The sequence below is a fragment of the Drosophila obscura genome, unplaced genomic scaffold (assembly GCF_018151105.1).
Source record: "Drosophila obscura isolate BZ-5 IFL unplaced genomic scaffold, ASM1815110v1 contig_73, whole genome shotgun sequence".
Classification (NCBI taxonomy): Eukaryota; Metazoa; Arthropoda; class Insecta; order Diptera; family Drosophilidae; genus Drosophila; species Drosophila obscura.
Window position 1 is genome coordinate 2,634,337 of NW_024542865.1, and position 24,901 is coordinate 2,659,237.

Consider the following 24,901-nt stretch of genomic DNA (forward strand, 5'->3'; position numbering starts at 1 on the left):
CCCCAAGCAAATACATTTTGCCTCCCAAAACAGGTAGTCACAGCGATGCTTTTCTGTCTTAATACTGGGATTAATTAATATTAAAATTAAATATTAAATTAAATAATAAATATTAAAATTAAATATTAAATTAAATAATAGATATTAAAATTTAATAATAAATATTAAAATTATTAAATAATAAATATTAAAATTAAGTATTATATTTAATATTAAAATTAAATATTATATTATATATTAATTAATTTCCAAAATTATGTTTGCATGCACCAATGCCTGGGCAAGTCTGTGGCACTGTCATCAATTTTTATATATGGGCACTATTATATTGGCATTATTATATAGGCATTATTATATAGGCATTATCCAAGCCGATATTAGCCGACAAATAATCTTTTGTTTGACTTGAATGGAATTTAATGTGCAAGTAAAAGTTGTCCAAGTATTGTAGCCACTTTTTCTTCTTGTGTGACCCATTGTCAGCCTCTCCCGTAGCCTCGTACATCTGCAGCCTGCTCCGCTTAGTCCTCCCAGTCGCCTCCGCTCCGCTCCGCTCCGCTGCTCTGTGACAACAGGGACACAGCGACACAGGGAGACAGGGAGACACATATTTATTTTCTTGTTCCATTTAAAAACTTTATTTATTGACGCTGATAGGAATCTAGTCATCTATCTGTGCGTTTTAGTTGCAACACCCCCGCCACCCACCGCACTCCACTCCCAATCCCAATCCCAAGCTCGAGGTCGGGCAGGTCTGGGAGCCTACGGTGGCGTGTGGCGTGTGGCAGGCAGGCTCTTTGCCCGATGCTCCTTTTTATTACGAGTATTTCTCTGCTCTGATCTGCTCTGCTCTGCTGCGCTCTGTGGCTCTTTCTGTTTCTCTGTTGCTGTTGCATGTTTGCAGCTCCAGCAATAAAATCAAGATACAGCAACAACAGCAACAAAAGCAACAGCAGGAACAGCCACAGCAAAGAGCCAGCAAGAGCCACAGTCGAACGCTTTGTACAAGACAAACAAAACCGTTAAGATAAATATTGGCCAAAAAAGTGACCACAAAATGAAGCAAGGACGGAGTGAGTGTGTGTGTGTGCCACAGCACACCACCATCCGAATGGGTTGCAGTGTTGCAGGCGTGTGAATCTACAAATCCTCGATGGGCGTTCACATTCATTGATGTCGCCAATAAAATGAAAGAGAGTCGCCACCAAAAACAAATACACGACAACAAACACGGCTAACACTGAGAGAAAGTAGGGTGAAGATCTGCAAAAGCAATGGGAAATCTCCCACAAATCTCTCTCACATTTTAATTGACTTTTGCTCTTAATATTTAAAGTGGTTGCTAAGTCGGCAATTAATTTACTTTAATTTACTTTAATAATTTCAATAAAAATAATATAAATAATGATACCTATCTACGAGTATTTTCCAACACTATAAAAGGATTCTCATTTAATATTCATGTGAGATTATTCGTAATGGTTTTTGGCAGATAATTTAATAAATTCCTTACACATAAATCAATGGAATACGAACGACTTCTTAAGCGAAAATGAATGCTGAATGCTGAACGGAATTTACATATTTTATATAATTTATTTTATTTATTTATTTTATTTATTTATTTTATTCAATTTGAACACATTATAAATTGTATTAATAACATAAACTGGAATAATTTGGACTACTCTTATTATGAAAATGAAAATAGAACTCCACACACACAAATTGATGGCCCCACATCCTAGAGTCTGGGCAGTGTCTTTCCTTTTAAAAGGAGTTGCAAAGGAGTACGAAATGGATCACAATTAACCTGTTATCTTCCCGTGTATACACCCAAAATCCCCAAGAACTTTTTACTGATTAAACTTACATAAAAATCAGCCACATATTGGTTCGGGCAAAGGCTTAATCTCCCAGCCCCAATTAATGCTTCACTCAGCTGCATTTCTTGCAGTGTAGAGCCCCCCAATTGCTGGTGGCGTGGGGGGGGACGTGGCTTCCCATGGCTGGAGGGAGAGAGAGAATTTCAGAGCCGTCATAATCTAAAAATCTTGCCGCCGGGCGGGCGGGCAAACAAACAAATAAACCCACCAACAGCAAAGAGAAAGAGAGACAGAGAGAGAGAATGACAAAAGGCTGGACCCAAAAGCAGGCCTCAGACGACCATGTGAGGGATCCACTACACCACTACACCACTACACCCACCCTCTCAATGCGAACGCCCCCGCTGGCCCCGGAACCACTCACTGAAAACGACAATGCAATTTTCATTACGCACTTGCCAATATTAAGCCAAAGTTTGGCACTGTCTGGCACACAGGCAAACACAAACACAAACACAAACAGCATGCCACACACACACACACACACACACACACAGACAGCCTGTGGATGCAGATACTAGCAGGAGGGATACTCGCTCACAGATACACTCACAGGCCATGTTGCGGTCGTGGGCTTTGCGGCTGTTGCAGCTGCCACGCCTACTGCCAAGGTAATAAAGCAAAAGTTCTGATCCGGCCCAGGGCCCCAGGGCCATGAAAGCCCTCTCCTCCTCTCTCTGTGTGTGTGTGTGTTCTCCACTCGATAAGCCGTGGAGGCGGCTTCGAGTGCTGCCCCCAGGAGCAGCCCAGGAAGCGGCATCCGCCTCCCCAACAAAGGAAGCGGAAATGAGCCGGCCAGCTGTCTTTCCTTTTGAGAGTTGGGTGTGAGCTTTGTCTGTGTGTTGGTAGTGGGTGTGGGTGTGGGTGTGGGTGTGTGGGAGGGTGTGTGTGAGGGCTACCAGTATTCTTTCCATGGCGATGGAGTGGCTCAAAGGTGAGCAGACATCTAATCTCTGGCTACAATTAAAGTTGATTGCTTCGATGTATAGATGAGTGTGAGTGTGTGAGAGTGTGTGAGAGTGTGCTTGGATATACAGATTAAAGACAAACAACAGCTGTGCAGATCGGTAAAGTGATAAGGTAAATAAATGAAGCAACATTAATTAAGAGAGAGAGAGAGAGCAAAAACTAGAGCTTAAATCTCTGTGCACAATTAAGACAAAAAATACGAATGGGCGCAAGAGTTATTTGTAGCCTCAAATTGTGTATTTTAAATGGGATGAGAATAAAAATATTTATTTATTTATTAAGATTAACTTTAATGCATTATGAAATAATATTAACTAACTATTAAAAAATAAATAAGGCCTGAAAAATACTTGAGCAAAGCTGTACCCCACTGAGCGAGCAAGTCAGCTGTTGCCAGTCACATGTAAACGTGTTGCCCAATGCAACCCTGCAAGCAGAGCTGCATTTTGTTTTAGAATCAATGTAGAATCTATGAGCTGCAATTTTATTTTCTACTATCCCCCCCCCCCCTCGGTCAAGTAACGCTCTTCCTTACCCATGATAGTCCCCCACCATGCCATTGCCCTTTACGGCTTGAAGTGGCAGCCCCCCCCAACCCACTAAGCCCTGACTATGGAATAATTAACACTGTTTTCGATTCGGTTTCGGCAACGGACACTGCCACGCCCCCACACCCACACCCACACACACAGACACATGCAGCCACATGCTGCCGCCCACCATCAGATCGGAGCTAATTATATGCGCCTTCAAAACAAAAACAAACAAAAGCGCGTGGAAGCCAATTATGATACGCGGGAGAGGGGGGGAGGTGGAGTGTCTGTCTGTCTGTTTGTCTGTCTGTGTGGCAGAGAGAACAGAAAGTGAAAAGGTCTTATCAGCAAGGTGCAGGCAACAGAATGCAGCAAATATTGTAGTAGGCGCCGCAGCATGTGGAACAGGCCAGCGGTGCACCGCGGTGGGGGCAGAAGGTGGTGGAGGGGCTTTAATGAAGCCATCGTCAAGAGGCATCGCCATTCGCCGTGGCAGTAATTACGCGCCCCTCTTCGAAAATTGATGATTTTCATTAACGACAACTTAATAACTTAGCCAAAGACAGGGCTCTGGGACTGGGCCTGGGAATGGGGCTGGGACTGGGGCTGGGCCTGGGCCTGGTACTGGGCCTGAGACTGGGCCTGGGTCGAGTTCCGTCCGTCGTCTTCATTATCGGATAGCCATCGGAAGAGCAAACAAGCAGCAGCACAGCCACAGCCACAGCCGCAGCAATAGAAGAGAGCCCCAAGAAAAAGAGAAGCTCAAGCCGAAAACGAAATTGAGGAAAGAAAAACGAGAAAGAGAGAGAGAGAGAGGAAAGAAGAGGTTGCTTGGAGGAGGTGTGCAAAATGTTGATTATGCTTGGCATTACCTCAGATTATCTGCAGAATATGGGCTGTATTTATGTATTTATGGGTGGGAATATTGGCTGTGAAATATGCAGGGATCGATGCATAGATCCATGCAGGATAGGTTGGGGTTTCCCCCATGGCTAAACATACAACATAAAATAGGGAAATAGCAACTGAAATACCATTGAACCTTTATGTAGGAGGATATTTTAAAATAAAAATAAATAAATTGAAGCAAGCAATTGGCATTACAAATGAAATGAAATATCGCTGTTAAATCTTTTTCTTCTCTTCGCAGTCGCTAGAAATTTTAGGTGCAAGCTTGGACACAAAATGCTGCCCACCAACTGTGTGGCTGCAACAAACTCCAAAAAGGGCCAATAAAAAACCATGGCCAAAGCAACAAACCTGCCAGCTACATGCTGCCAGCAGCAGCCTGGTGTACCGCAACATGTTGGGCCAGCCCAGCCCAGCAGCAAATGTATCCAACACAGTGCGCAGCGCGCAACAGCAACAACTGGCGTGAGCGGTGAGTGCGAGCGAGAGAGCGAGTTGACTTTGGTGAGTTGCTGGGCCGCGGCAACATGTTGGGATGGCTGAGATGGGATGCTGTCGCAGCAGCAGCCGCAGCAGCTCGTGCTGTCGGCCACTAAACGAAGACGCCAACGACGACGACGACGTTCGAAAACGACCGACGACGACGCCGAAGAGTCGCACGCGATTTAAAACGCCCCCGAAGGCGCGAGTGAGTGCCCACAGTGAAAAAACGCCTGCGCATACGGCTCAGCTCCGGACACGGAATAAACGGCAATCAAAGCCAATAGCAATAGCATCCTCTCCTTCTCGTACTAGTAGTACTAGTCAATATTTTTTGTTTGGTGCTTGCAATTTTTGTTTTGTGTCAAAAGTGAAACAACCATCGAGGAAAGCAGTGCAGAAACCATCGAGGAAAGCAGTGCAGAAAAAACGAAAGAAAAAAACTGAAATCCCGCAGCAGAAAAGAACAAGAAACGGCAACAAAAATGTTCCACTGGAGCTGCTGGCAGGTGCTGCTCCTGGCCAGCGCATGGGCCGGAGTGCTGGCCATACCCAATGACGTTTACCTGAAGATGTTCGCCATGCAGCCGCCGGTGGCGGCGGAGGATCCCTGCTACGACAAGGCGCGCCAGCCGCGCCTCTGCATACCCGACTTCGTGAACGCCGCCTACGATGCGCCCGTGGCGGCCAGCAGCACCTGCGGGGCCGAGCAGCCGCAGCGGTACTGCGAGCACGGCCCGGACACCAGGGAGCTGCAGTGCCACACGTGCGACGCCAGCAACTCGCAGCGCAGCTTCCCGCCGCGCGCCCTCACCGATCTGAACAACTCCAACAACGTGACCTGCTGGCGATCGGCTCCTGTGCTGCCGGCTGCCGGTGGGGGCAATGTGACCTTGACCCTCTCGCTGGGCAAGCGCTACGAGCTGACCTACGTGAGCCTGCAGTTCTGCCCGCGGGCACCGCGTCCCGACTCCCTGGCCATCTACAAGAGCTCCGACTACGGCCGCAGCTGGAAGCCCTTCCAGTACTACAGCTCCCAGTGCCGACGCCTGTTCGGGCGCCCCAGCCGCCTGGCCGTCAGCAAGCACAACGAGCAGGAGGTGCGCTGCAGTGATCCCCATCGCCAGGGGCAGGGCCGCAGCGAGGGTCTCGCCTCGCGCATCGCCTTCAGCACGCTGGAGGGTCGCCCCTCGGCCCGCGATCTCGACTCATCGACGGTGCTGCAGGACTGGGTGACGGCCACCGACATACGCATCGTGTTCCACCGCCTGCAGCAGCAGCCCGATCCGCAGGCCCTCATCTCCATGGACGCGCCGCCGTCGGATCTGCGCAGCGCCAAGTACAGCGTGCAACTCAACAGTCCAGCGGGCAACAACATTGACTCCTCGCCAGCCACCACCGTAGCCGCAGCCTCAGCCTCAGCCTCAGCCTCCGCCTCAGTATCAGCCGCTGCCACGGGCCTCCACTATGCCGTCTCCGACTTCTCTGTGGGCGGGCGCTGCAAGTGCAACGGCCACGCCTCCAAGTGCTCGCCGGATGCCAACGGGCAGCTGAGCTGCGAGTGCAGCCACAACACCGCGGGCAGGGACTGCGAGCACTGCAAGCCCTTCTACTACGACCGCCCCTGGGGCAGGGCCACGGCACGCGAGCCCAACGAATGCAAAAGTGAGTAGCCCTTAGCCCTTAAGAATCAAGAGTATCAGGAGTCCCAGGATCTCCACAAAATTACATTTTCATAGATTAATATTTTCGCCTTACTTTTTGGCAGAATTCTTTAAGCTAAATTCTGCTCAGAGCAAATGAAACCAATCATAGGCATAAAAATAAAAGACTCAGCGGAATTCCTTTTCCCTAAATAAATAAATAAATATGCCCCTAAAAAGCCAAAGATTTCTGTGGGAAATCAATGAAATATATATAAAAACAAAAATCGAATATACCCCTTAACTCCTCGAGTACGGCTATAAAAAGTATAAAAGGGCACATATTTATCTCGTATGTAAAATAACTGCAGGATTCCCTGCACATCTGTGAGGATTAGCCCGGGCTTGAGCATTTATAGCTATAGTCTTTGCCATTACCTGAAAGATCGTAGAAGACTGATTTTACCTGAATTTTGGGAGTTTTTGCTGGCTGGCTTGGTAATTCCCCAAGTGAAAATGGTAATTTTTGGGTGTGAGAATAGCCGCCCCCAAGCACCAACGATAGCCCAATCTCAATAGCAAGCCCATTCCCAATCCCAATGCCAATCCGTTGTGCAAACATATCGCCAGGCATAAAGTTAAAATAAAGAGGACCTGGCACTGGCTCAGGCGACAACTCAATCTGGATTCAATTTGCAGGGCGACTTGCGCGTGTGTTTAGTTTTCATCTTAAATGGGACTCACGGGCAGGACCCACTGGCAGGGTTGCGAGGGTTGCATCAGGCCCAAAGGCATGGGCATGGGCGGGGGCGGACTTTCTGGCTTTGCTCTTTTCCTTTGGCTCGCCAAAGGCAAAAACTGTTTGTGCTGCGGATTTGGGCTTAGCCATAATTGAACAACTCGATGGACACGTGTAGAGCATCAGCGTTGGCATGCGGCATGCGGCATGTGGCAGGAGTAGGTAAACGCAACCGTTTCACAATCAATTTGCAACTCTTGGGCCAACCCTCGGAGCGAGAGTGAGCGAGAGTGAGCGCGAGCGCTCCCCCCGCCCGTACCCCTTTCGAGTTGGAGATAAAAACTGAAATCGAAACCCTCTACCTTACGGATGGGCCAGGACGGGCCGGGATGGGGGGCTATAAAAAAAAAGCAAACAAACATTCAATCACAAAACAATGGCAACCCTGGCCCGTAGACGGCTCTGGGCCGGCGGATAAACCCTCGCAATTAACCCTCTAAAAACCCGCTGAGCCCGAACAATAAGCGCGAATTTAAGCGAAATTAATTTGATAAGCATTTTCAACAGCCACGAAAATAATTCCAGAATCGTAACGAAATGTGAAACGAGAGCAGGAGGGAGCAGGGAACAGGGAGCAGGCAACAGGGAAGGTTTTTTTTTTTTTTATCAATAGAACATAATGCCATAATAAATGTGAGAGGGTTCTCCAGAGGCAGCAGTGAAAAAACATACACATAAATATTGCCTGGCAGGAAGGAAGGATAAGTACGGGCACGCGTGCTGGAGTCGCCTTTTGACGAAAGGAAAACATTTGTTTGCCAAATAATATAAACATATTTTGGCCAATACCCAGCCCAACAGATGTACATACAAATGCATAAATACATGTACATATAATTCATATTTATTTAACATGTACAAATATTTGTAAGTAGTTTCCACATATTTTAGATTGAATTCAAGTCCATCGATAGGCCATGTCTGCCTGCCTGTCTGTCTGTCTGTCTGCCTGTCTGTTGCTCTGCCAAAAATCGACTTTAAATGTTAGATTTATTATGTACTAAGATAGGAGTTTATTCTGCTCGTGATCAGCCGTGTTGAAGCCCTTTTCCCACATGCAAATCAATTCTATAAACAAATTTAAACTTGGCCTATTAGATCTCCCTTTTTGCATCTGCAAAAATTAAAATAAATACGTATATGCTCTGCACTTATTGTATTAATCAATGGAGGCATTCAATTGATGGGGCCACTCGCTGTGTGTGCGCCACAGATGATAAGAAGTGGCAGATATGTTCATCAGTGTAGAGGGACTCCGGAGTGTAGCTCGGCTTGGGGGAGCATCCATTATTCATCTGTGGATCAAACATCGCTCGATGTTTTGGTGTCGTGTGTGTCGTGCTGCCAAGGCACTCGATGAAAGTGTCCTTCGTGGTCATCATGGGCCATAACATTGCAATGGTTTTTTTTTTTGCGCTGGCTATAGGCGGACATGCCAGGCAGGCAGGCAGGCAGGCAGGCAGAGATCCTTTAGTATTGTTTAGTGCATAAATCACAGTCACACCAGAAGGACGCACACACACAGACGCAGGCACAGACACAGACACAGGAGAGGCACAGACAGGAAAGGGGAGGAAAGAGTGGGCTGTTATCAGGGGCAGAGGCAAGGGCAGAGGCACGGGCACGTGTGCCTCGCCGCGCTTTATTAGGGTTGCGAAATGCATTCCCGGATCGACCCTTGTCCGCGCGCACACAATCCTGCCCTCCCCACACTCGCACTCTCTGGCCCATCGCCTATGTCCCTGCCACACATATGTTGCATGTTTATGGGCAAACGAAATTAACGTTGCCATTGCCGCCTTTGACGTTCAATGTGACCTCAACAACAGCAACAACACAGAGAGGGACAGGGACAGGGACAGGGATAACGGGCGGGCGGTTGGGCGGTCAATTACAACCGAGAACGAAAACGAGAACACAACAATGAGCGGGATGGGTGGTGGCAGGGCATGGGCAAGGGCAAGGGAAACAGGAAAATGTCCAGGCCGGAAAATATTTCCGATGAGGCGGCGACGGCGGCGTCGCGAATGACAAAACCACACGAAAATGTTTTTGGGAAAATTGAGCATATGAGCAGCGGCGGCGGGGGAAAATGCCAACCAAAAATTGCAGTTGTTTCCAATGGAATCAAATGAAATGGAAATGAAAATCGAATGAAATCGAATGCCATTCGAGGCACTAATGAGAGCCCAACATTTGCATGCGAAAATGAGGGATATGCCATGCCAAAAATACAGGGATAAAGGATCTGTTAATGGCGGACACATGTGAGGATTTCCGCAGCACGAAAATATAAATAAGCAAAGGAATTTCTCAGAGGTTTATGGAGTGGCCGGAGTGCGGCAGGGTACCTTTTGCACGCCACATATTTTTAAGGAAATAAAGTTTTTCCATTGATATAGCCATAGGGAAAAAGCTGTTAAGAGTAGCCAACAGCAGCCAGTTGGAGAAACCATAGAACGGCTCTCAAGTACAAAATAAAAAAAAACATTTTTGAGGATTCCAAACAGGGAAAAGGAGTGACAAAAATGTAACCAAACAATTAAGAGGATCAACGCAGAGGGCTTAAGTCCAGCCACGCAATAAAGAAAAAAAGAGGAATTTTTTCAGCAAACAATCTATCTATAAGATCAGCTTTCTATAGCGAAGACTGCAAAATATTTGACAGATGTGCTTGCTATTTTGTGCGGTGCTTTCGTTTGGCAAAAACAAAAACTAAAATTCGCCTGAGAACGCTCCAAAACCTAAGCATTTGGGCTAGATATTGATGGAAAATATTTGTCCAAATAAAAAACCGACGAGTTACCCCAGAGAAATCTGTATAAATGATGATGCTGCACTGCAGCATTACTCTTGCCTAAAGCGAAGCGCATTCTCCAACAAAGATGCCATTAGATTTATAGCGAAACCCCAGCCAGGGCCACCTCTGACCCCTGAACACCGTGCAGGTGTGCATTCCGTTGCCCCAAGCATCCATGCCCCACAATTATGGAGAATCCCTCCATCCAACCATCCTTCACGCATGCCAAAGATCGGGGAATCAGATCGGAATGGGTGCTACATAGGTGCTACCAGCAGCACAAAATATATACGGGCAATAAAAGATCTCAATTTGAAATGAATGGAAACGAAAACGAAAACGAAAACAAACAACTGATTCGAGCAGAGAGCGGTGGCTAAATTTAACGTCGAGCATTGAGCGTAGAGCATCGAGCGGGGCGCAATAAATACATTTTAAATCCGTTAAAACGTTTGGCGAATCAAGACATTACTCATACGCCGCATTGTGCTGTGTGCTGTGTGCTGCCTGCTACCAAAAATAGTTTCTCTGCTACTCAACGGAGACGGCGACGCATCTGATGGACGGGTCGAAAAAAATGCTGCTTAAGCATCATGATAAATGTGCTGGGTGCTGGGGGCTTAGGCAAATGCCGAGCAAATTAGCCAAACAATTTGTCCAAACGAAATCGAATGGAATGGCGCAAGGGGAACATTCTAATGCTGCTGTTTCTGCGGATGATCATCATCATAATGATGATGATGCTGATGATGATTATGTGTCATCGGGTTGGAGGAACCACTGAGCATATCCACAAGGTTACCGTTAACCCAACAAGCAACACTCAGTGTTGGCTTTCAGCGGGTGGGCTTGCGATTGGAGAAACATTTTTATCTGAAATGACTTAAGGCCTCTGCGAGCTTCGAAAAATCTACAAATTGTTGCAAATATTCATAAATGATAAATGCATTTATTTTTGAAATTTAAGTACGAATATTTGCGGCCTGCAGTTTTCCATGGGCAAATATTTCTTATAAGTTTTAATTCGGCCTAAGATATATTTTTGTGTTTTCTTTTTTTTTTCTAAGTATTTCCCTCAATTTTAATTACGTTTTCTATGCCAGTCTCTGCTGATATTCTGATTCTTTAAATCAGTATCTCCAATCTGTATTTTCCCATGCCAGAATAGTGCCGCATCTATGAGGCGACATGACATGCCCCCTGGATGAGTTTCAGTTCGGTTCAGCTTTTCCTTTGCTTTTTATGTTTTTGTTCTTGGCTCAGTTTTTCTTGCTGGTGCTGGGACATTGATTCGAAATTGCATTGGCATGTCCTCAAGTTATTTGCCTCGCAGGAGGCGACAGCCACGATGAGTGTGGCATTGCCTGGCAGTGATTTCGCTGCTTTTTGTGTCCTGTGGCTATAATTTGGGACAGCAGACCCGCTGCCTCGCGTGCCCTCGCGCGCCTGCTGTCAGTTTTCATCAGTTTTCATTCGTGGAGAGCAGAGCAGAGCAGAGCAGAGAAGAGACAGCAGAAGAAAGCTGGCAAAACCCTGCAGATATCCTTTCGCCTTTCCATCTCCTGCGTTGTCATTTTAATTGTTGTTTACTGGGCTTGTCAAATGCGCACTTGAGCAAAAAAAACCAGCAGAAAGAGACACACACAAAAAAAAGGAGAAAAGCGACCAGGGGGGGGGGGGACAAAAAAAATGGAAACCCCCTCAGGTGCTGGGGATTTTGGTGGGGATTGTGCATCTGCGCTGGTTGCTGGCTGCTGGCTGCTGGCTGCTAGGGTTGGGATACCTACTAGACCATTCGTTATGATGGGGCCGGCTGTCTGTGACGAGGCTGTCATTGCCATACGCTCTCTGATTTACTGGCCAGCACACACACACACACACACACCACACACACACACATATCCACGGATATGCACGGACATTCACTGGACATTCCCTCTGAGCCCCCCTCGTGGGAGCACCTGCCTTGACATTTGCCTTTCAACATTTATGAATTTTAAACACTCACCTCGCTGCCCCATGCCACACACGAGCCACGCGTCTCTCCCCACGTTTATTAAATTCATTTGGCAATACTTCCACCTTGGTAAATTGTATTTTTTAATAAGCCCCCGAAAAACACACAAAACCAAAACCAAAAGGAAAATGCAAAGGTGAAAATCACTTGGCCGATCCATGATTTCCATGTTTTATTTATTTTTGCCAGAGAGCCAAAGAGCCGGAGAGCCGGAGAGCCAAAGTGCTCTAAACGCTGCCAGCCAAAAAGGAGAAGAATCCTTTTTTGGCTTTTCGTTTCATTTCATTTCGTTTCGGTTGTGGATGCTGAGCTCGGGGTTCTGTGTCGTGTGGCGGGGGTGGGGGTGGGGTTTTGGCTTGGCTTTCAAGTGATTATGATTATTTTTTATGCACATAACGTTACACAGGCAACCCCAAAAGCCAAGGACCGAAGGACTGGCTCATCAGCCAGACGCACACGTCAAAAGCAAAAGCAAAAGCAAAAGGCAACAGCAGCCCAGGCAGGACACGGAGTCACAGAGAGACAGAGACAGAGAGAGAGAGAGTGTGGGCTAGAGCTTCAAAACAAAACAAAACAAAACGGAAATGTTAAGTCAGCAGCTTTGAGGCAGATCAGCACGGGGCAGCAGTTGACAGCAGCACACACACACAAAAAACGAATGCTGAATGCTCTTTGAAAGAGAGGAACAGTGCGGAAAAGGTGTGCTTAATATAACTACAGAGTATTCATAGCTATGGGTATATAGTCATTTGTTATGAGACTACTATGGGATAGTCCTAAAAGGAGTAGCAAATTACAATCCACAGACAAGCTACAGTCTCATTGGAATTCCACTAGTACCTACAGCTGTATCTAGCTTATTATATGTAGTATCTATAATATGAAAGGTAATTACAGCTCTGCTCCATAAAGTTTCATCCGAAGATTTTTACTTGTGTGAAAGAATTGTGGGGATTTTTCACAATTTTTAATGGCAGATTTGGAAGTGCAATAAAGATGAATTTCAAATGAATATACATCCAAATATAGTACTCAAATGTAGTACTAAAAAAAAATGTATTTTATTTACATTTTCCACAAATTTCCTAAGAAAAAGAAGAAGTTTTTCTGCTAAAATTGAGCCACAAAAAGGGGAAAAACCTTGCGCTGAACTTAGTCAATATTTTGTTAAGCCTTTTACAGCTTCTGCCAAAAACTACAAATATTCAAGCAGCTTCCCAATTAAGTTTCTTTACTTAAATATATATTAATAAACATACATATACATACATATACATATATGTTTAGATTTAAAGAGTCTCCTAGGTTCGAAACGTTTCGTATTGTTCTGCTGCGTTCCGCTCTTCAAAATGTATCCAAGTCCACAAAAAAGTTGATGTTCTTCCCCCGGGAAGGGGGGTGGTTGGGGGGGGGTGGTTGGGTTTGGGTTTGGGCTAACAGCATCAAAAGGTAAAAAGCTGGGCAAAAAAAAAAACAAGAAAAAAACAACAGCAACAGCAGAGATGAGATGAGATGAGCCTTTGCCGCTGTCCTTTCTCTTTCTCTTTCTCTTTCACTTCACTTCAATTCTGTGCTCTGGACTGTGTGTGTGTGTGCTGGAGAATAGCCAAGGGCCAGCGTCCAGGATGTCAGTACGAATGCTGTGCGTTGATTTTTACTGTTATTACTAGGGAATAGAATGGGGGGCCACAGGAAGATACGAGTATGTGCATATGTCCATGAATGTGTCCAGTGTGTGTCCAAGCAGCCAACTCCAACTCCAGCTCCATCTCCATCTCCGTCTCGTATTTGTCTGGCCATTTGAGTTTTGTGTAAGCAGTTAATTGGATCAGGGGCTTGGTGGCTCCTCCATCCAATCCCTGCCTGCATTCGCTCTGGCTGTGCTTGCTCTGCCTGCTGATTCTGCCTGCCCCTCCAAGTGCCAAAGAAAAACGGCATAAGAGATTGTTGCATACTTCATGGCACTGGCAAATACATTTTTAATAAGCTGTGAATGCCAGCCCAGCCCAGCCCAGCCCAGCCATGCCATCCTCTTGCAAAATGTCAAACCAAAATAAAGCTTAAGGGAAAAAGGGGAAAAAAACACACACACAAAAGAGATGTGGTGGAGTGGGATGGCACGGGGAGGGGAGTGGCTGCAGTGTATGTTCGTGGAATCTATTAAATCAGTTTCTGTTGCAAATACATTTGTATATAAATATAGCCAGCACATGCAGCCCCCGCCCCACCACACTTGTGGCATATGCCAGCCTGTCTGCCTGCCCGCCTGCTGCACTTGCGCCCTGGCCCCACGACAGTGGAAATTCCTTTGAATTTGAATGTTCGAATAAGTAGCATTCCCTTTGGAGCTGTCAATATGGGAAATGGGGAATGGGGAATGGGGAATTGTTACTTGGGGCAGCTGTTGCTCATGCGCAAGAACAGCATCAACAAACATATGTACTTGCTGCAACAATAGACTGTTGCAGGAGGGCTCCATGCTGCATGGCTCGATGGAAGAGTTCTGGCTGGCAGCAGAAAGGTTCATAGGAAATCTGGGAAGACTGAGACGGGCAGGGGAACTGCTGGATTAAGTTTGGATTGCATTACGCAGATATTTCTGATTTATGCCATGAGTTTTATTTACAGTAGCTTGTAGGAAAGTTTGGCATGCGGTTGAGACTGTGAGAGTGCCAGGAAAACTTTACGGCCAACCCTCGTCAGTCCTGGCTTATGGCTAATGATATGTGTGGCATATCGGACAAAGAAAAAACTAGCAGCAGCAGCAGCAGCAGCAGCAGCAGCAGCAGCAACAGCAGCAGCAGCAGCAACAGCAGCTTTGCGGACATAAATCAAAATGTGTGCAGTGGCAGGATTGTGCCGTGGCTCATCTCGTGTGCCACCGCCACTCTGCCGCTAAAGAGGCTGCCCCCAAAGAGGTGCTGCTGGTGGTTTCGGGGCAGCCGGCGAGCCGCCACAGCCAAGTGCCGCTAAACGTAATGTAAATAAGCATTTAACAGCAACATCCACAGCCACAGCCACAGCCACAACCACAACCCACAACCGTACAGGAATAGCCACAAGCTACTTGTACAAGAAGGCAACATGCCACAGCCACAGCCACAGCCACATCGAGAGGCAATAAATGGCATTACAAACAACGGGCAAATAAATCGCATTGAAGCGCAAATGCGCCAAAGATGCAGCTCAGATGAAATACGTCGACGCCGCCAAACGTTGCTGCCGCGCTTAACATTTACAACATGCAACAGATTTATGCATGCAGCAGCAACAGCAACAACAGCAACAACAGCAACATGGTGTTGCTGCAGACATGTTGACTTATGCCGCAGCAGCAGCAGCATCCCCACTCCCTCTCTCCCTCGCGCCCCCTCTTTGCACGCTTCAAAACACTTGGACATGCGATTCGAGATTCGCCAAGTGACGGCAACAACTAAAAACTGCAACTGCAACAACATGCCACAACTGCCATGGCCACGGCGGCTTCATCTCTCGCTTTTTATTATTGCCGCTACCGCTACAGCTGCACCGCTGCACCACTGCACCGCTGCACCTTGCCACTGCGCGCAACAGAAGCCAGAGAAGTTGCAATTGTGGGCGCCATAAAATGACCAGAAATGAAACACACACACACACACACAGGCAGCAGAAGAGTGCTGAGAGGGGAGGGGGGAGTCTTGGTCTTGAGCCCCTGATGAAGTCGGGTATCTGCACTTAACAAATTGGCGGCTATATGGTTGACAGTAACTGGAAGGGCGACAAGCAAAAACCATGTCGCCGACTGTGGTGGCGCGGGGGCGAACACATTTGGTGGGGGGGGTTTCATTTCATTTGCATATGGGGGAAAAGGGATGTGGGTTACGTACATTGGATGTGGTCTTTAATCAACTGCGAGTAGCAGATATATGTGTGTGCAATGGGCTCTACTTTCACTTGGATAAATACTCAATTAAGGGGCAAAATATATGCAGCTTTATTTTCTGCTTGGATCTGGCAAACTATTCAATTTGTATGGGATATAGCCCTAGAAATAGCTCTAAACTCCGCTGTGATCAAGGGATATGTCCCCAGATAATATTTTGATCACAAAATAAAGCTCTGAGCGCCACTTTGAACCTGAATAATAAATAAATAAATAAATCTCAATAAATAATAAATAAATTCCATGCCGAGCATAAGCAAGACCCCAAATTCCACTTTAATAATAATATACAGCAGTTAATTCCACTATAATCCTCAGATATTACTGCCCACAATTTTACATAAATTTTCAGATTTAATTTTAAGCCCAAGAAAGAGCCTTAAATGCAAAATAAATAAAATAAATAAATAAATGAAAATAAAATAATAACTAAAAACATTTGCTCTGCTTCAGCATGGAAGCAATCCAACAAAACTATCTCAATCCACGCGCTCTACTGCGCTCTGGTCACGCCACGAATATATTCTGGGGAGAGCCTTCTTATGGCCAGCCACTCCATTCGCTTGGTCTTTAAATCTGCTGCACTTTACGGCAAACTAAAATTCTTTCGCCTGCCTGCCTCATCAGAGATAAACGAAGTTGCCATAAAATTTGCTCCCAATACACGTAATTATCGGCTAAAGTACACCACTCGTCTGCTCACCTGCTCGCCTGCTCACCTGCTCACCTGCTCACTGCTCTGCTTCTCACCTTGCTGCCTGTCAGCGAGCAAATTTATCCGAAAATCCCAGAATGGGGGCTAAAAAATACGACTATGAGTAGTATGCATCGTAGACAGAGAGACAGGGAGAGACCAAGACAGAGAGAGAGAGAGAGAGTGGCAGAGGCAGAGGCAGCGGCAGAAGTGCCTGCCCCAGCGAAGAGTAGATGTTGCGCAACGACAACGATGACGCCTCTCGGTCGGGGCACTGCCTTGGGGCATAGGTGTGAAGTGCAATCAAAATGCACGAGAAGGTGCCACACGGGGGTGGGGTGGGGTGGGGTGGGGAAGAGGGAGCAGCGAGTGGTAGCATGGGGGCTCCGGGGCAGGTGCCAAAGTTGTTTAATCACAAGACTTTAACACACAATTTGTGTTGTTCGGAATTGAGGGGAATCGAGGCTACATTTGGGTTGGGCCCTCCCAAGCCCTTCCCCCCAACACCCCACACCCCACACCACACACAGCCCCTCCAGCACCTTTTTACACATTCTCTCAAAGAGAAGCACAGAGTTTTTCTGCTGTTGTTTTAGTCAAATAAAAAGCTCATTAGGCGAGTTGACCAAATTTGTTGCAACATGTTTCAGAGTCTCTTGACTCTTTTTGTTGTTGTTGTTGCTGTTGTTGGGTGCCGAGCCACGGGACGAATACAAATCCAAATATTAAACCCCCAAACAAACAGTAAAAATAAGTTAAAATAAAATAAATGAAAAGCAAATTTCAAGCTGGGAAAAGCAACAAAAAACAACCGAAAATACCTGCCCAAAAATCAAGCGAGAAACGTTAAAAGCAATTAAAATTGAAGCTGTCGAATGGACGATGATGGGAGCAACAGTGGGGAGACTGATGCTACGGATGATACTCCCTCCCACAGATGATGATGGTGATGATGATAATGATGTTGCAGCAGGGAGTGGCCGGCAGGTGTGTGTGTGTGGGTCAGACAAATAATGAACTCCAAGCTGAGCTGCAAAAGTTACACTGGGGCTCATTGGGCTAAGAACTTTCACACGTACAGATCGCATGCATGGATGAGCTTTCAGCTGCAGCCTGGACTGGTAGCGGAGCTTGGAAAGCTCACCAATACAACGATCGTTTAGCTGCGGCACGAGTATGATAGTGTGGGAAATACTTTCTCTTCTCCTTGCAGCTCATTTAATATTCGTTACAGCCCATTCTCCATTCTCCATCCACATCTGTTCATCTCCAACCACCCCGCCCAACAAATTCAACTTAGTTTCCATTTAGTTTGTTTATTGCTTTGCCCATCCATCCATTCCATCCATTCCATCATCGATGTTATTTTGGGTATTTTTACTTTAATTAAATTTTACACAAATATTTTGCTGTGCAAAAGTATTTGCCCAAATTGAAGTTCTATGCCGTTCGTGCCGGCAATATCCGTGCAACCCTCTTCCAGCCGAATGCCGCTCGCTCGCTCGCGGGGGATGTTCGGCCCTGCTCTGAAAAATGGTCACCTGTTTGAAAGGTAAAGCCCTCCGCTCCATGGATGCCCAAAAGGGTTTCCATCACATCACATCACATCAGCCCCAGGGCTGAGGGTGCTGCCCAAAAGGGGGAGGGGACTATCTTGTCGGGGATTTCTCTCGACAGGCGCCAAAAGAAGACGAGATTAAGTCATCGAAGCGGCAACACGGGCCCAAGGAAAATGTGAACACAGACAGGGAAAGGGGAAAGCCAACAACAATAATCTAGCTTTCATTGTGTCCCACTGATTGGGGGGGGTAGGAGGGTAGGCAGAGGAGTCCTGAAGGAGGGTGTGGGCACTCATCGTTTTCCTTTTTTCAAAATATTTTCATTTGACAAATTTTGAGATTTTTTTTTCGTTGTTGTTTATTTTTTATTTTATTTTATATGTTTTTCGGTTTGTTGTGTTTTGGTGGTTGGTTCGCCGGTTGATACCCGGCACTTGCAGGGCTACTCCAGGGGTAAGTTCTGCATAAAGACGAAAATGAGTTGCACCTAATGGGGTATCTATATTTATGTCTCTATACATGTGCCTAGAGCTCTGTTCTTTGCAGATTGTTAAAGAAGAAAAAATTACAATTTTCAGATGCATTAATAATTTATTTTTTGCTTTAAATATCCAATATTTATATTGAGATGAGAGCCAAATTTTGTTGCATTATCTATGCTGATTATATACCTATCCATAAACCAAATATCAATACAAACGTATGATCAAAACAGCCAGAATTTAGTTTTATTTTTTAAGATTTTCTTGTACCAATTACAGGATATCCTTTAGTCGTTGTGCCCACCACAGTCCCCTCCCTCAGTCTTGTCTTGTCTGTTCCGTAAAGTGGAGTGTTTTATTCTGCTGTTTATTTGCCCAGGGGCCCATCGCTGCCTCCCCTGCAACCCCACAGGCAGGGCTCACTTTAATTTGGTTTCTTCGTTCCTTCTTTCTTTTTTATGTTTTTATTTGCGGATTGTATGTTGCGATGCTCGAGCACGTAATTATCCCTTTTTTGGAATGCCCACCCACTACCCCCCTCCCTGCCATCATTTTTCTGGGCTTTTGCATTCGCTTATTTACTTATTCATTTACTTTCGGCTTTAATTTTGTTTTGGTTCTTCCTGCCCAGCTTGTTGGCCATTTCCCCATTTTATGACTTCTTGTTATTTCTATTGTTATTGAGAGTTGGCCTTTTGTTGACGACAAACGACTGAGGACAGTGTGTTCCAAGTCGTAGATTTTTCCCGCATTGTTGAGTGGAGGTTATTAATTTTTGTTTCCTTCTTTCGAGCTTATTAGGCGGCATGTTACGATACGTTTGCCCCCCCCCCCCCCCCGTTCCAAGAACATTGACAACTTCATTTCGTTCGAGGGAGAGAAATCTCTCACCGACTCGAAACAAATAAAAAACGGATCAAATATCATAAGACCCGTGTCAAAAGAAACGCCCGGTCCGACCGTCCATCCGTCTCTCTCAGCGGTAATCTTCGGTTCTACAAGATCCAATGGCTTTGATTAGAAATCAAAGCCTTTTGCCGGAACCAACAATTTTCGCTGTAATCAAATGCAAATTATCATCAACAACAACAACAACTCGGGGCGTGTCCAGCTACAAAAACATCCACAGAAGAAAAAGTTTCGATTTGGTTTGGTTTTTTTTTTTGTTTTGTTTATTTGTATTTGTATTTTATTTTTTGTTCATTTTCCCTTTTTTCTTGACCACAAAAATTTATGTAGATTTGCCGTGGGTTGTTGTCGGTCTGTCTGTCGGTCTGTCTGTCGTCTGTCTGTCTGTTGTTGTTGGGTCTCAGATTGAGATTGAGACATTTCCAAGTGCGACTTCTTGGCCATCGTCAATTAAAACGTATCGGAATTGGATACGAGATACAGAGAGAGGGAAACATGCAGAGAAACTTGGAGAGGGAGAAGAGTATGAGAGATGTTACCAAGATGAATGGTGTGGTTTGTGGGGCTCGAATGGGGGATATCCCCTCAATTTTGTAATGTAATTAATTGATTTATTAGGAACATATTTTGGTATTTAATTTGGGTTTCAGGGCAGTAAAAATGGCAAGAAAGTTTTAGCTATTATTATATATTATATTATATTATATTATATTATATTATATTATATTATATTATATTATATTATATTATATTATATTATATTATATTATATTATATTATATTATATTATATTATATATATATTATATTATATTATATTATATTATTATTATATTGAGTATATTTTAAATACTCTTCCCTTTTAAAGTCCAAACAATCTACCCTGCTCTGATCGGGTATGCATAGGGTATGCGGCATCGATTTCCACAGCGATCCACAGATCAAACACGCCAAAGCGCAATCAAAAAGCGTTTTTAATAATGCGCTAAGTGATTGTTAGGCGCGAGATTCGAGAGCGGAGGCTTTCCCCATCCAACAGAGATACCCCCGAAGACTTTGGGGGGCTTTAATGAGTTTGCCGCTCGGACAACTTGCAGCCCACGCGACCTTCATGCGACACCCGCATCAGCCTCAGCATTTTGGATGGGGCCTGGAGGGGCACACTCTGCCCCTGCGCTGCGCTGCGCTGCGCTGCCTATTAAAACTCAATTACATTTAATTAATCAAACCAGACGAAGGGGCGGCCAGGCAGCACACAGCACACAGCGCACAGCGCACAGCGCACTGAGCACTGAGAGGCGAAGATTGTTGGAGGGAGAGCCAACGGACACCTCCGATGACGTTGCACAATGGGGGAAAAAGGCGCCGTTGCACGACCGGAATGGCAATGATGGAGCTGTTACTGGCTGGCTGGCCAGTAGATGATGATGGAACCCAATTGACATTGGCTTCATTAGCGATAGAGACCCACAGAGAGACACAGAGAGAGAGAAACAAACATCAAATTATCAGCTCAAACAAATTGAAGTGGCTCGAATGTATGCATAAACAAATCGGTCAAGTTCCGCCACAGCAGAGCCACCACAGATCACAGATCCAAGATTCGAGGCGACAAATATATGTATTTCGAAACTGATTTCGGGGGCATTGGCATTCCACAGCTGCCACAGAGATGCCTGCCTGCCTGCCCGCACGCCCGTCCCTCAAGCAAGTGAAAGGTAAAAAGATGACAGTCAGCAGTCAGATGGGAAAACGATGAGTCCAACCAACCAACCAACCAACCAACTGACTGACTGGCTGACTGACTGACTGACTGATTAATGAGTTTGAGTGTGAGTTTTCGAGTGCATGAATGAATGAATGCATGAATCCGGCTCGGTGGATCGTCATGCTGGTTGCAGTTTCATCTTCAGATTTCACCAAAGGACTCAGGTCAGCTCTCCGGACGGCCTGACCTTCGCGCAGTTCAGTGCAGAGGAATCTCTGCCTTCAGTCATTTTCTTTGCCCCGCCAAAAGTCAAACGCCCCAAAACGGGCACTTGCCCCGTAATAATATTTGTACACCTACACCCAAAAGACACAACGGGGAGCAAAAATACTTCATTAAAAGTTCAAAATGAAACAGCCAGAAAAAAAAAGGTTGCAAGTACACAGCGAAAGAGAGAGAGGGGGAGGGTGGGAGAGGTAGGATGAGAATGAGAATGAATGAATGGGAGGAGGTAAGGTGTCCAGCTGCTGTCCCGATAAGAAACTCATAATTGGTGTCATTAAAAAAGCCATTTCGGAAGTTGTTAATCTTGCGCCGCGTCGCATCGGACCTGGGGATGAAACACTCTGGCTGAGAGAACAGTGGTAGGGGGGGGGGGGCAACAATTATGCCAACTAGCGGGAGACAACGCGAGACCAAGTCAAGCAAAAGATACATAAATATGTAATTTATTAAGAGGAGAAGCAGCACAAAAGAAACAGCCAAAAGAAACAGCAGAAGAAACCGCTTACAACAATGCCATGACTTTTCTTTATTGTTATCATTATTTAGCCAACTGATAAGACGGCAGCACAGCAGCCACATGTAGCCAGCCGCATGGAATGGGCCAGCGGACTTCCACTTTCACAGCAGGTTGTTGGGGATAGCTGGGATTGGATCCCCCCCCATGCTCAGCGCGCTATTCATGCATATATTCTCGCGTCCCTTTTTATTGTACTTTTTTAGTGCCATCTTTGGCGTTTTTCTCTTTTAATTATAAAGCGCGATAAATGTGACAACAACACAAATTGTGAAAGATAGTCAAAAGGAAGCAGAGTAAGAGGGGAGGCAGCGAAGTGCAGAAGATCGACGATGGCATACACTAAGAAAACTAAACACAAATGAAGTTCTGCTCTTTCTGTTCATATCTGTTGATCGTACCCTTTAATGGCTGGCTAATCTTCACATCGATATTTGCATATTTTTTTATAATATTTCGAAGATCTTTGGTTCTCTTGTTCCAAGTAATTTTACTCTGTATTTGTTACCCTGAGTTCTCTGAACAAAAAACTATTTTTTCACTTTGATTTTCGCATAGTTTTGCCATAACAGAAATTATATTCTGAATGATAGCCCACAAAGGAAAGGCTTTGGCTGCAAGTGATTTTGGATACTGAAAAATATTCCATAGAAATATATAATATTATATAATAAATATACATATAAATATATTCTATATATTTACTTTGTATACCTTTAACTTTTTTATTTTTAAATGAATTTAGATTAAAAGTTTCCACAAATCCATATAAATTGATTTTTTTTATTCAATTTTAAATTGCTGCTAAATATATTTCAGAGCCGGATTTCCACTACCCTCTGCAGATCATTTTCCATAGAGTGTTATAAATATTTGTATCTTCACTCGAACTGCCATCTAGTAGATGTGCATTGCATTTTAAATGATTTTCTAAGTTGCCACGAATTCCAAGCTGCTAAATTGGCAAATCAAAGGCTACTCCCTTCCCCTTACCACGCTTCCCACTTCGAACTATGTACCTTAATGTCACTAATTCCCCTTGGGTTTATCTGAAGTAAAGATACGAGTGCAACCCAGCCAAAGGCAGGGTATTAACCAAACAGAAGCAAAACAAAAGTCGTTAAGGGCCAGTGAGGGAGTTTTTTCATCTGTGTTTTTTTTTGTTTTCTTCTATTTTGTTTTGTTTTGTTTTGTGTGTGTGTTTTTTTTTAAGGCCGCCTGCTGACTGCTTTTTGTGAGAAGTTGCCATTTAATAAACACTCCACACAGAAGAGATGGGGGACAGGACACCCAGGATGCCAGCAAAGAAGAATTACTGGAACTGGGACTGGTCTCTGTGCTGGACTATCCCTATCCCTGTCCCTATCGTTAGCCCGGCCCTATCCGAAAACCTCTAGGCCTCTGCTTTATGAAATTGCAAATGTGTCCCATAAAGTAAAATGGCACTTGATACGAGGAGTAGTAGGAGGAGAGGAACAACAGCGAGTGACCACAAAACGAGCCAAGAGACAGCCGTAAAGGGAGACAGTTACCAGTTGCCAGTTGCCAGATAGCAGTTACCAGATCCTCCCCAGTGGCATGTACGTATGGTACATGGGCCATCTTGTGTTGCGGCTTTGTCTTGCCCATAAATATTATCTGCACTTGTTGGCCCATAACTTTTCGGCCTGCCCTGCCCTGCCCTGCCCTCCCTGCCAGCGGTTGCGAGAGATTCGGATTCGGATTCGGATTGGTCTTTTACGACTATCCAAGGGTTCGGATTTGGTCGGGGGTTTGTGGTGTTAATTTTTGCCTTTTTGCAATTAAGTTTTCCTTCCGTTTGCTGTGCTGCTGTTTGCCAGCCGCTTTGCACCACAAAGAAAAGCTTAAGACAACAGAGACACACAGATATGTATATATATATATACATATATATATATATGGATACGTTTTTGTGTCCACTGCCATTGTCTGCAAATATGCAAATTGCATTGTCTCAAAAGAGTTCTCCCGTTCCCCCCCCCCCATGCCAAGACACAGACCAAAGGTTCAATTGGAGAGCAGATTGTGGACTCGATTGTGGTGCAGCTTCCGTTTATCGCTTTGACCTCGAGCGTTTCCAACTCCAACAAAAATCCCCACAAATATTTGTGCACACAATATATACAAAAATATATTAATAATAAAGATTCCATTGGCTGTTGGGGGCTGGGGGTTCGGGGGTTGGGGCCTAGGAATCATGACCAGATCGCAGATCAGAGCGAGGGAAAAGTCTTTACTTATTATCATTGTTTGGCTGCTGCTCATTGTGTGATTTGCTTCTCGTTGGCCTCGTTCATGTTACTTTCACGATTTGTCGTCTCGCCCGGGTATCTGCTGTATCTGCTGCTGTATCTGTAGCTGCATCTGTAGCCTGCATCTGCAGCCCCTTCTAGCTTCTAGCCCTCCATTGACAATATACTTTATGCCACATTCAAGTGAATGGCAATGCCAAATGGAAGCTATCAGGTAACTGAAATTGTCCAAGTACTTGGCTCAGCGGCCTCGACTTGACTCTTGGCCCGAACTGAAGCAAAAAAAAAAAAAAAGCAGCCCAGTCGCAGTCAGGCATCCCGGCGGATAGGCATCTCCAAACACAAACACACAGAAACACACACACACAGAGAGAGAGAGACAGATTACAATGGGAAATGGCAAAGAGCAGCGCGATCAAGCATCGTGTGAGAAACTAATAATCCATAGCCACTCATGGATTAAGAGTCTGAGAATGAGAGGGAGAATGAGAGGGAGAATGAGAGGGAGAATCAGAGTCAC

At 45.3% G+C, this 24,901-nt stretch overlaps 1 protein-coding gene across 2 annotated transcripts in view; it reads left to right on the forward strand.

Moving 5' to 3' along the window:
• The first annotated feature begins 4,900 nt into the window (after positions 1 to 4,900).
• LOC111064955 (netrin-A) overlaps positions 4,901 to 24,901 on the forward strand; it is a 48,777-nt gene continuing 28,776 nt past the window's right edge. For both annotated transcript variants that reach the window (XM_022352837.2, XM_022352838.2), the window contains exon 1: positions 4,901 to 6,442. In XM_022352837.2, the coding sequence (XP_022208529.2) occupies positions 5,263 to 6,442 (1,180 nt within the window). In that variant the 5' untranslated portion in view covers positions 4,901 to 5,262. The remainder of the gene's footprint in view (positions 6,443 to 24,901) is intronic.